The 13,103-nt window shown below is 37.5% G+C and overlaps 1 protein-coding gene across 2 annotated transcripts in view; it reads right to left on the bottom strand.

Moving 5' to 3' along the window:
- The window catches only part of RRM2B (ribonucleotide reductase regulatory TP53 inducible subunit M2B), a 37,812-nt gene extending 25,123 nt beyond the window's left edge, over positions 1–12,689 (bottom strand). Inside the window, exons 1-2 of one of the 2 annotated variants that reach the window (XM_074267854.1) lie at positions 12,557–12,689; positions 4,268–4,423 (exon numbers count right to left, since the gene is read on the bottom strand). In XM_074267854.1, coding sequence (XP_074123955.1) covers positions 4,268–4,423; positions 12,557–12,604 — 204 coding nt within the window. In that variant the 5' untranslated portion in view covers positions 12,605–12,689. Of the gene's footprint in view, positions 1–4,267; positions 4,424–11,197; positions 11,310–12,556 lie in introns of those variants that run through there. The other variant, XM_074267862.1, reaches the window with a different exon arrangement.
- Between the last annotated feature and the right edge of the window lie 414 nt (positions 12,690–13,103).

Here is a 13,103-nt window from a genome sequence, read left to right as displayed (position 1 = left end):
ACCTATGGTAGTCATATAAGAATAGAGAACTTAGATAAGCTACAATCTGAACCACTGAAACAGGGATGAAGATCCTTTTTCTGCCAAGAGCCATTTGGATATTTATAACCATTCATGGGCCATAAAAATTATTAACTTAAAGAACTCAAGCAGTGTGTGTGTGTGGGGAGGGGGGGGGTTGCTGCTGCTTGCAGTAGCCTTGGCAGGGCCAGACAAACGATATAGGGAGCCTCATAGAGCCTGCAGGCCAGACATTCCCCTCCCTGCACTAGAGGGAGTACTCAAAATAATTAAAATATGGATCTACTGAAATACTGAAATCACAGGAACCTGATTAAATTACAATACTATGTATTTTTTAAAATGGTATATATTTTATAAATACATTGTTAGAAGGAGCTAAAAGTATAACAATTATTTGCTATAACAAAATACATCCTAAGTATGCCATAACTAGAGTACTATTTCAGGATTTCCAAACATCAGGAATATGTTTTTAACACTGAGAGATAGTAAATATGAAATTTCTTTACTCTTACATTTGTTGCTAATTAAAGAGAAAGTGGTGTGTGTGAACTCAGGCCAGGATTCTATACCAGAGTTCATTTAGTTCAAGTAATGAACTTTAAAAAAAACAAACAAACCCACAAACAGTCGCAACAGGTGCGACAAGCTTTAACTCTATCCATTACATTACATAGTAAGGATATAACTTTACTTCTCCTACACAGCTGCTTCAGTACAGTTAATGTATAAACAAGGATACAAGTAAAAATTCATATTATAGTAGATTTTAAAGCATTCACAGTTGGGCATAAGAACCACAACATCTAGCATTCTAATTCAAATCCTACCTACTACTCCCCCTATAAATATGCATACACATACAAATTAAAGTCCTTTCACTTTGTCTTTCAAAAATATAAAAAAATTTTTAATTATCCTCATCTAAAGTTTTTTAGATAATAAGAAAGAAAAATCTTATCAGACTTTTTCAGTTCTAAAATAATGTTCCAGGCAAGGGGAAGGAGGTTCTGATTGATCTATCTTGGAGGAATCTGAATGATGATCCCAATAACATAAAATAGCTACTTCTCTGATTATTTCAATTAATGGAAATATCTCAAGTTCACCTTTGACCAGCTAGGAAGAAGAAAATCTTAGTCAAAGTAGGACTGCATGATTTTAGTAAACTTTCAGAGTCCCTATTGTTCCATTTGATAAAGCAAAATATTAACTGAACTTTACCTTGAGTTAAGTAACTTTTATTCCAGTGTGAATTCTGTCTATTGTCCAAAAATACTGTAACTCCAAAATGGCTTGTGAGAGAGATTTTTAGAGTTATGGGTGTCTCTGTCCATTTTTGGTCCCTTCTCTCAGCAGGAATGTTTAGGCCAAAATAATGAAAATCAATAAAAAATTGTTTATTGTGGGCATATGCTTAAAAAGCAGAGTAAGGCATTTTCTTTTGTCAGATTCTGCTAAATTAAAATCATTCCATGGATATTTGTAGATGAAACTGGAAAAAAGACAACAAATTACAATGAAGCAATGTGTTTTTATAGTGATTTCTTTTCATTATTAATGACACAACTGTTACGATTTTTTTAACTCAGTATGTGACTATTTAGTGTTATTAAAAAAAAAAAGGATAAATGAAAAAGAAAAGCTCAAACACTGTATCATTATCCCCTTATTACATATAAGCTACATTCATGGGATAAAGAAAAAAAAAAAAACAAATTAATCCCTATACACAAGAATCTTATGTTCTATCGGGTATAGAAGCAAGGCAGGTCAGCTTTATTCACTGGCCATAAAAAAAAAAAGAAATATGTGGGGGAAGAGCAGGGAACAAGCATTTATAAATAACTATTATGTGCCAATACTGTAATATTATCTCATTTTATATGTCTGCCTTTTTAATTTCTATAAAATTTTCATGAGATCCCTCTCTTGAAGAATATACTTTAAAACTCAGCTTAAAAATAATTTACATGTAAGATCATAAAAATCTTTCATGATGTATGCAGATAACTTTGATGATTCTTTATCATTTTCAAAAGAGGCATTAAATAAAGAGGTATAATCTGACCAAAAGTGTTCACTAAAGTCAAAGATGTCTTATATAGGATTTTCTATAGTGAGTCTCTACATAACTCCCATTTGCAAATGGCACTGTAGTAAAGATCCTTTTCAACTGGAAGTATAGTCACTCTGAAAAATACTAGCCCAAATAGGACAGACCAAATTTGACGAAGAATGCATACTTATATTTGGATGGACAGTCCACTAAAACAACCCATGAACTACTACAGTTGGACAGGCCCTGATCAGATATAATGAGTTGGTCATAGAACTTGAGTAGTAGAGCAGGCTGAATCAAATTTGGGAAATTAAGCAGTACTTTCAAAATATGAAGTTGTTCTCTGCTGCAATGACCAGTGTTGCCATAATTTACACCACTTTATAATCTCAGAACAATGAAAATTAAAGGTGACCCAAAGATCAATGAAAAGGCAGCAGCATACAAAATTCATTAAGTAACTTGTCAGGTACTGTGTCCTAGCCCCAAGAGAGAAAACAAACACCAGAAAGTTTCTTCCATTAAGAAGCCCCATGTCCATGGGGTGTGAGAGGAGGGAAGGAGGAACAAAGTCATATAAATCAGTAAATACAAAATAAATGCAAAATAATTTCTGTAGAATTCTGTAGGGGGTTGGAGAAGCATTAACAACTGGAAGAATCAGGAAAAGTGTCTTGTAGGTATACTTGAGTTGATTCTGGAAGCAATTTTAAAAGAGGAAGTAAAAAAGAAGAGCATTTAGGCAAAGAACATTTGCCAAAACATGGAAAACAGGAGAAGAGCAAATTTAACTACAGAGAATATTGTATGTTACAATGGAATGGGGTGGGTGACATGGAATCAACCTGGAAAAACAGGTTGGAGCCAAATTGTAAAGGGTTTTTATGCTAAATAGAAATTGTATGGTCAAATCTTTCTTTTCTATTTCCTGGTTATTGCCCAGATTTCACAGGCATGACAACAATGAGATCGGTATAACGGCTCGGTAAACCTCCAGTTTGGTAGCCAATCTACTATCTCTCCTTTCCCACACTTTCCTTTGGAGCCTTCTAAACCCTAAGCTAGCCTTGGCAATGTGTGTGTCAATCTCATTATCAATGTGGATTTATCCACAGCATTCAAAACTTATTTGAATGCATAACTGATAGTTCCACATATGGACGGTGTGGTGCTAGCTGATGGAGGACCTGTTTTCTTGCTGTTAATTGCTAGACCAAAATCAACACAAGCAGCAGAGAACTGATCCTTATTGTGTTGCGTCTCTGCTTTGGAGGCTGCATCGAGTGCACAATCATCTGCAAACAAAAACTCCCATACCAACACTTCATTTCTGTTTTGGATTGTATACGCCTTTTCACATTGAAGAATTGACCATCAGTGCGGTAACTGGTGTTTGTCCTCATTAAAGCCATTTCACAACATGGCTGAAAGCATCATGCTAACAGGCAAGCACATTGCCTTGTAGGCATTTTCACATATTTCTTTTGATTTCATTTCTCCATGCAGTTTGTCATGCTGATAGATTGTAATCTCCTGGAGGTCAAGACTGTATCACTGCTCTATGTAGCCTCAGCACCAGCATAGGATTTTCTGGTATAAAGTAGGTACACAGTACATATTTCTTGAACTAAATTGAATCCTAAGCCTCTCAAAGCAAATGCCTCAGGGTTGACTGGAGAAACAGCAGCATGACCTGAGATGTAGTCTCAGATTTAAGGGCCTTCATGATTACATGGTCACTCACATACTCTCTAGATATTCAACTTTACTTAAGAATAAGTTGTTTTACAATTTAAACTGGAGTCAACAGTACTGTCATTATGTGCTAGCCAGAAGCAACTATAGCTGAGTTGTTATTTTATTTACCCTCCTAACCTCTTAGTAAAAAATGGTTTTATGTGATTCTGAACAGTCTAAAGATTATTTAATTGAAGTTGTTCTGTGATACATGGTAGGGCAAACTCTGACACAAGATGAGATAACTGCAGTTTAAAAAAAATGTTTTTTTCAGTAATTGAGCATTGGAACACAAAGTATTTGATATTACTTACATTTATCAAGTTAAGGAAATTTAAAGCACTGTGCCAGTCTATTCTTAGTATATTTTTTAAACTTAAGAGATATTGTAAAGAACTTTTTAACTTGTCCTAACCTCTCATGTAGAAAGGCATAAGCACTTACCTCTTCAGCAGTCCAGAAGGATGCCTGAGCCTGTTTATACATCTTCCAGATGTCAGGATACTGAATTGGAAATATGACAAATCGACGAGAACTTTTTCTGAGCAGTGGTTCTTCATTTGGTTTCAACCCATTTTCAGCAGTATCTGGTGATAATCTCTTTAAAGGAAGAAAGACAAATACTTTGTCCTAAAAAGCACTCCTAGCACCTGCCTTTCATTTCTAAATTCACAACTAGGAAATCAGGGATGGGATGAGTAAGTTAAGTCAGGACTGAGCAACAGTACTAAAGCACACAGTAGGCATTTAAAAATATTTGACTGATAAATGGATTCTACAGGGAACAATTAGCAAAGCCTCCTACAATATATCACTTGATGCCTCCTGAAGCAGAGTTGACTGAATGGCCTGGATAATGTATCATTTGATAATAAAAATAGGAATCAAACAGCATGTGTCAGGAACTAAATGAAGTACTGGAAATATAAAAAGAAAAGGGAACACAATCCTTGCTTTCAAGAAGTTCACATCCTAATTAGAGACAAATAACTCATAAAAGAGTTGAGAGAGAATGAAAAGATACACAATATTTTAGGATAAAATAGAAGATCCAGAATAAGGCCATGTGGTTCTCCATTTTATCCTAAGTTTTAGAGCATTGATTCCTGCCTCACATAATTATTTCAAAATTTCTAATTCTCACTTTAAAATATTCCCTTAACAATACTATTTGGAAAACTGATGATCTTCTGAGAGTGTCTTAGGTATTATCACATTTTGTTGTTAATCAATAACTTGAGAGATCTGGACCTGCATCTAGGCAAAGGGTTATAAATTCTCCAGGAAAATGGAGTAAATTTGAAACTGTATGTATTTAAGATGTCTTAGAGAACTCTATCATTCCAGTCTCTCCTAGCTAACATGTATTTCTTTCATTAAGTTCTCCCATCAGACTTCTCTAATTTGATGACAAAGGATGGGAATGGGGCAAAAGGGGCTTAGGTATAACCATGGAACAAAAAAACAAACAAGAGGAAAGACAAAGTGTGTCTTTTAAGTGTGATTTTAATCATATTCGAATCATCCTTCCTCCATTCCACAAGATCTCTTATCTTCTCACACCTGTTTTATTCAGAATCACACAGTTTAGCACTTAATTCTGGTTTGTTGTTGTTGTTTTTTCCCATTGTGAGCTATTCTCCCAATTACACTGTAAACTCCTAAGGAGGATTTTTATTGATTAAAAAAAAAAAATTAACTAAAAAAAATTAAAAAAAAAAAACCTCATTGGCATTGGACCACATCTAATACTTTTATATCCTCTATAACATCTAGCATACTATTGGTAACATAAAAGATGATAAATAATTTCTGATTAGTTAGTATGCTGGTTATCTTTTTTTTAATGATTTAAAAACTCTTTTAAAAGTCTTTTTAAAAACCAAGTTTTCTTAAACATTTTAAAATAATAACAATACCCCATGAGGTTTTTCTTGATCTTTTCCTCCTTCCCCCAACCCTCTCAGTCCAAAATTAATCTCTTCCTTTTTCAAATCACTCACATAATTACTGACCTTCTAGGTACTTTATCACACTCCAATCTGTCCTATAGTTTATAGCTATATACATAGGTAAGCCTTAAGCTCCTAGAAGGCAAGGACTACTTTTTAACCTCTGTATTTCCAGAACCTAACACACAATCTTGCTAGATATCTAGTGTTGACTTAATTCTTTAAAAGCTGCAATTTCCTAATTTGTACAATGGCCATTCTCCTGTTACTATCCACCTAACAACTGCTACCAAAAGTACTATTAAAATGTGAACTCTTAACATTCTTAATTCCCTAGCAAATGCTTGGTTAATCAAATGTTAAAAACCAAAATATATACGGTATCCCTAAAGTTTTAGTGCAATTTTAAGCTATTTAAAATTAACTGAATTTATTCTTTTCCCTCATACTGTTCCTTGTCAATAGTTCTACAATAAATAATATTATGTTTGCCTTGAAGAGGATAGCAACACATAAAGTGGACTGAACTATCTAACCCTAACTTAGCAATGGGGGCTCACCCCATTATTCCAGGCCTCCTGCTCACCATCTACATGCATCCTGCTGATCCTAGCTGGCTCTTTTCTTTTATAGTATCCCCAAAAAGGAAGAGATAGTTATGTTTAAATCTCTGCCATCTATGGCAGAGTTTGAAATTTAATCATCATTCCATTACTGATTATATTTTATCCCAGAAGTCAGCCACCAAATTCATCTGCTGAAGCTCAAGAAAATCAGTTATGTGTATTCATATTCTGAACTTTTATATGTTTATGTATACTATCTGAATAAAGAAAGTATAAATTCCTAAAATACATCAACAATGTCAAATACTTATTTTATAACCTAATAGAATCAAAGAATTTTAGAACTGGAAGGGACCTCAATTTAATCTACAGCCAAAAATAAATCTTCTCTACCATTTTGGTTGATATCTTCTATAAGCTCCAATGTACCTTATTCTTTTTAAAATGTGATACCTAGAATACAATGGGAGAATTGGTAGCAGGGTCTTCTGACTTCATTTTCACATCTCCACCAGACTATTGGAACTCTTAAATGCCCTATAGACATTTTAAGCTCAATATGTCCAAAACAGAATTTAGTACTTTCTCCCCAAACTCCCTCTACCTTCTGGTCCCCCAGGCTCAGAACCTAGGTAATGCATACCCCTCACACCTAATCTGATGCCAAGCACGGTCAATTTTATCCTTTTTATCTCTCCTGTCCCATTCTCTCCTTTGACCCTGCCACAACTCTGGAGTAGACCCTCAGCACCTCACACAAAGATTACTGCGACAGCCTGTTGGTGGGCCTCACTGTTTCAAGTCTCTCCCCACTCGTTTATCCTCCATTCAGCTGCCAAAATCGTTTTTCCTTTGGCACAAGTCTGACTATATCATCTCCCTATTCAAAATAGGCCACTAGGATCAAATATGTGATACAAAACAAATACAAATCCTGTGTATTCTTCTCTTTGATATTTCTCAAACAAAACACTCTCTCATAGCTCCAGGTATTTCATTGGTTGTCTCCCAGGCCCAGAATACTCTCCCTTCTCCTATCTCCTAGCTTCTTTCAAGACTCAGCAGAAATCTTTCCTTCTACAAGAAGTCTTTCTTGATCCTTCTTGTTATATCTTTCTGACAATTATTACCTATTGATTCTCTCTATACTATCTTCATTAGATTCTGAACTCTTCCAGGGAAAGGATTGTTGTCTTTTTTTGAATCCCCAAGGCTTAGCACAGTGCCTAGCTTAATAACTGACCAATGAGGTGATCAAGTTATAGCTCCATTAGACATTTTCTTGAATCCACCACCACCCTCCACTTGTGGATGTTGCAGTGATCTCAAAGTTTCCTCCAGTTATAACCCAAAATCACCACTTCAATATCCCTTAAGCCTATTTATTTATTCTCAGTAGCTGTAGGTCACTCCCTTTAATCTCCCCAGGTGAGACAGTAAGTAATCCTGAGGCATACATACTAAGGAGTCATGGAACCCTAGGCTTTTCAATCCTCACTTCTGTGGAATACTTAGGATCTCTAGGCCTTTCCAACCTTATTGAAATGGATCTCTCGTATATATATTTTGAGAGAAGCACAGATTAACTTTTTTTTTTCCTATTAGTATTTATTAGTATTCCCTAGTACTTGTTATATACTAAATGCTTAACAAGTATTTTTTTTCTTTCAATCTAATGCTCTGTTGAATGGTACAAAAATGTACCTAGGTAAATGAATACAAGAGCAAACCATGAATACTTCTAGAACAGATGTATTTACAAATAGTATATGTGACTAATGAGACTCAATCAGTGATTTTTTTTTTAATTTTTATTTATTTATTTTTTTGCTGAGGCAATTGGGGTTAAGTGACTTGCCCAGGGTCATACAGCTAGTCAGTGTTAAGTGTCTGAGAGCAAATTTGAACTCAGGTCCTCCTGACTTCACGGATGTTGCTCTAGCCACTGCGTCATCTAGCTGCCCCTATTCTGATTTTCAAAACAATAAAGAGAAAAGAACCTGCAAATTATAAGCCAATGAGCTAGATTTCAATTCCTCATAAAATTCTAGAATGGAACATTTAAAGAGATGGTTGGTAAACATCTAAAAAAGGAGGGAGTGATCACATGGCTTCAAGATCAAGTTATGCCATACTAATTTCATTTTATTTTTTTTAACAAGATTACTTGTTAGGATTACTAAGTGAGAACTGAGGTTGTCTGGATAGTGACAAGGTGAGAATTCAGGTTTTCTGGACAATTACAAGGTGAGAACTCAGGTTGACTTGATAGAGGGGGCAAGCTCATTGGCTTGGGTGGTTCTTCCCAGAAGCCCTTGCATTATCCCACGCCCATTCTCTGGGAGGATAAAAGAGACAGCACTGGGCCCAGAGAGCAGATCGGCCTGGAGAAGGATAAGAGCTGGAGGAGATTCAGAGCCAGGATTCAAGAGAAAGACTCTGCATTGCATCAGGCTTGACGGGGCTCTCTGCAGGAAGGGAAGTCACTTCTAAGGACAAGAGTTAACAGCAACTACCTGGAGACAACGGTTCACTACAGGAAGAAGAATCTGTCTGAGAGATTTGAGTAGACACAGCAGATCTCTTCCCAGAGAGCGATCTGGCAGCTTCTGGAGACGACAGCTCGCTACATTTGGCGCCCAACGTGGGGCAAGGACTTTTGCTTATCCTGACAAGAAGAGCTAGACCAGACCTTCGCAATTACTAAACTAGCTTATGAAGAGAATAACATGGGTAGCATTTACCTAGATTTTAGAAAAACTTTTAATAAAATATCTTCATATTATTCCTGTGGAAAAGAGAAAGATGTAGACTAGATGTAAAGTTCTGAATAATGAATGGGTAACTGAATTCAAAGAGTAGTTGTTAATGGTTCAAAGTCATTGGGGCAGGCAGTTTTCAGCACAATATCCACCCCTGAAATCTGGACTTGATCCAGGGTTATTAAACATTTTAACCAGCTGGTTAAAATCTAGCAAAGGCTAGATGACCACTTATGAGTATGTTATAATGGGAATCTTTTACAAGTACAGTTTAGATTCAAGTGGCTAGTGAGGTCTTTCTAATTATCAAACTCAGTGATTCTATTAATTGGAGAATGCTTGAGGAGTAGGTGCCACCTAAGCTGAGCCTTGAATGAAAATAAAATATTTTAAAAGGCAAAAGTGAGTGATGTGAACAGAAGTGTACAATGCTTGGAGAAGTTGGAAATTTAATTAGCACATTAAGGAGAGTAATATAAATTAGGCCTAGGAAAGACAAGAAAGAACCAAATTGTGGATGACTTTAATGCCCAGTCTAAGGAGTTTGTACTTTACTCTAGAAAAATAGGTAGTTACTAATAACAATGGCATAGTTAAGTGTATGACCTGAGCTACAATGGAAATTAAAAGAAAACAATCTCCAACATTATGGTGAAAGAACTGATAAAAGTTAAGGAACAAGGGAAAAGGAAGAATCAAGGATGAGATTTCTAGACTGAATGAATAGAGCAATGTTGATATCCTTAACAAAAAAAAGGAAATTATGAGAAAAGATTATTTTGGATTTTGGGAACTAAGTATTCATTCACATGCATTTAGCCAAAGTAGAAAAAAACACATTTTTATTAAGGCATACACATTAAAAAATAAAAATAAAAATCAGAATCAAAACCATAAACTTAAACTTATCATCTTTTAAAAAGGATACATGGCTAAATAAGGCTAAGGGAACCAAATTCAAGTTTTTGGCCCAAATCTAACCTACATTTGGATGAAAGGTATTAAATAATGACAGCAGAAAAAAAACTAATAATAATGGAAGTATTCCTCTAGGACAATGGGAAAAGTATAGAAGTGGGGTTAAGGAATTCTCTGAAATGGTATCTTCAAGTGACTTCTCCAGGAGCTATAATCAAAACATCCGATTCTGACACTATTTGTGTGATTTTGTCCAGATTACTTAACTTCTCTGGATGTTTCCTTATCTGTAAGAACAGGGAGATTAGATAACCTTTTAAGTCCCTTCTTGCTTTAAAAAAATCTCTTGCCCTTAATGTTAGCATCCCTTTGACCTGGTTTAACTAGACCAACAGGATCTTTCCATCTCTAAAGTTCTACAATTCCTCAATTCTTCTGTTTCCCACAATGCCGAAATAGTAATTGCTACATAATTGTTGATTACTTCCTTTGTACAATACATGATTTAGAGATGTTTATAAAATAAGTGAAAAGCATGGTGAAAATACCAAGATAGAAGTCATTTCTTACAACTAAATCAAATACTTTTTGAATCTTTTCTTCCATAACATGAAAGCAACAAACACCAAAAAAAATGTGTTTTCTAATGATTTTAAAAGAGTCAAATTATTTAGTAGCCTAATCAAAAATCAAATTCAAGATCTAGCCTTTCCTCACTGATTTTTCTTTTGCAGTAAGGACAATAAGAAAAAAAAATAATGGTAATAAAAAGCATGGTATATCTGTAAATGCAAAAAGCAAAGAATTTGGCATTTAGGGATCCAATCTCAAATCTCAGCTCAGTCATCAGCTACTGGACAATTTTGGACAAATCAGCTCCCATTGCCTTTATTAATTAAAAAAAAAAAAAAATGAGAGTGAATTTAACAAACCTTAATTAAGTGCCGGCTAGGTGCAAGGTACTTAGATCAGTGGTGTCAACCACTATGAAAACCACAAGTTAATATCATGTTGCATTGTTTAAAGTTTATTTTGTTAAAACATCTCCCAATTATAGTTTAATCTAGTTTTATCACCTCACGGTTTTAGCAAGCTTTGAACTGTTGCTTCTAACTTAAGACACTCTGAGGGAACTTTCCAGTAGTAAAACCTGTGGCTGTAAAATCTTCTAATTACTTTGCTCTGTCATTCATCTTGAAATACAAATCAATTAACACGAAAATTTCTCAACGGCAGGGACTATTTTATTCTTCTTTGTATCCCTAGTGCCTGACATATTTATGGAGACAAGGATTTTCACTGGTATGGACGATTCCTAAAGAGGAAATGTCTTGTAGTCTGAGTGCACAGCAAAACGGCTTCTCAGGGTCACCTCCTACAGATCAAAAGCAGGACATGAATGCAGGTCTTTGATTTCCAGGTGACTCTCCTATTTACTAGGCCAACCTGCCTCTCACCCAGCAAGCAGCAATTAAATGCAGTTAGAAGAAACTTTTTCCACAGATGAAGATCTCTATGAATTGATGCAGAGTGAAATGAGCAAAACCAGAACTTCCATAATATTTAAAAATAAAATAGCTTTCAAAGACTAAAGGAGGAGGATGATACAATGATAAAGCACAATTTCAGAGGACTGATGCCTTAAGTGATACCCACCTGGTGCCACAAGTAACAGACTGAAAAAGTAGAACGAGATGCAAGTTTTGGGACATGGCCAATATGAGAATTTGTTCTGTTTGTGTATATTTGTTATTAAGTTTTCTTTTTTATTGTGGAGGAATGGGAGTGTTCTAATTGGGGGAAAGTGGAAGGAATGGTATTCAACTGGAGGAGAAAGGGTCTCTCCCACCCCAACTTCAAAAACAAACCCATCCAAACTAGGAACTCCTCAGTAGGCAGGGCTTGTTTATTAGGGCTAGCGGGGCAGGTTCTCCCAGGGAGATTTCCTTCACTAAAGCAGATCACCATCACATTTGCCGAACTGACTCCAATTTCCTGTAAATAAGGCCAGCGGGGCTGAGGAGCTAAGTGATCTGCCCGGAGGCTAGAAGTGGCAGTGGAGGATCGGGGGCAAGCCTTGCCCGGGGTCACACAGGCCAAAGGAACAAGCGCCACCGCCCTCCCCCCCCCCCCCCAGCTCCTCGGGGTCTTCCTGAATCCAAGGCGCCTCCAGCCGCCACCACTTCAGCCCAGGGATGTCATTGAAAGAGCTTAATGGGTCAAAATGTTCCTTCTCCGGGGGAGGAAGGTCATTTCTGTCCTTGCAGTTTCGGGGTCCAAGGACTCTAGTTCCCAAGATGACAACCCGGTAAAAGAGACTGGAGGGACGCACAGGGAGGAGGAGGCGGACGACATTTTTCCAGCGCGTCTCCTCCTCACTTCAAAAAGGCCCCAGCGGATGTGGGAAGGCCAGGGAGGAACAAAGAGGCCTAGGCCAGGGAGAAACGAAAAGGCCAGAGCCTAGAGAAGCCAGGAAGCACTCCCCTCCTACCCCCGGGGCAGAGAGAGAGGTAGGCGGCCGGAGACAGCGTTTACCTCATCCTGCAGGGGCCCGGCTGCAGCTGGCCTTCCCGACTCCCCCATCACCCGGAAGCAGCGCGAGCCTGAACCCAAAGGAGACGCACGAACGCTCTACGCCGCTACTCCTAGAGGAGGCCCGGGGACTGGCCCCACCCCCCAACGCTTGGCCCCGCCCCCCCACGCATTTTTCTACTCTTCCCGTCCCCTTTGCTGGGCCCTGTCTCGACTTCTTAGCCCCGCCCTCAGTCCCCGGCTATTCCCAGAGTGCGCTGCCACAGATAGGTCGCACTAGTTTCTGCTTCTCTCGCCCGGTACCGGGCCGGGACCCTGGTACTATGTCTGTTCAGAACCGGAGCAGAATTATTCGGAACCGGACGGAAATGAGGCATGTGGACGTGCCTTCAAAAGAAATTCGCCCAATACCATCTGGGCCAACCCAGAGGGGTGGAGATGCAAAGCAGCTGGGGTCCAAGTTGGGAGGTTGGCAGGAGAAGAGAGTCTGTGGTTTTGTTCATTTCCAGTGATGGGGGCGGGGGTAAACCACAACGGCCGCCCCAACCTG

Source organism: Sminthopsis crassicaudata, chromosome 1 (genome assembly GCF_048593235.1).
Source record: "Sminthopsis crassicaudata isolate SCR6 chromosome 1, ASM4859323v1, whole genome shotgun sequence".
NCBI lineage: Eukaryota > Metazoa > Chordata > Mammalia > Dasyuromorphia > Dasyuridae > Sminthopsis > Sminthopsis crassicaudata.
The sequence above is the reverse complement of the archived record's forward strand: the minus strand, read 5'-3'. Positions and strand labels throughout refer to the sequence as shown.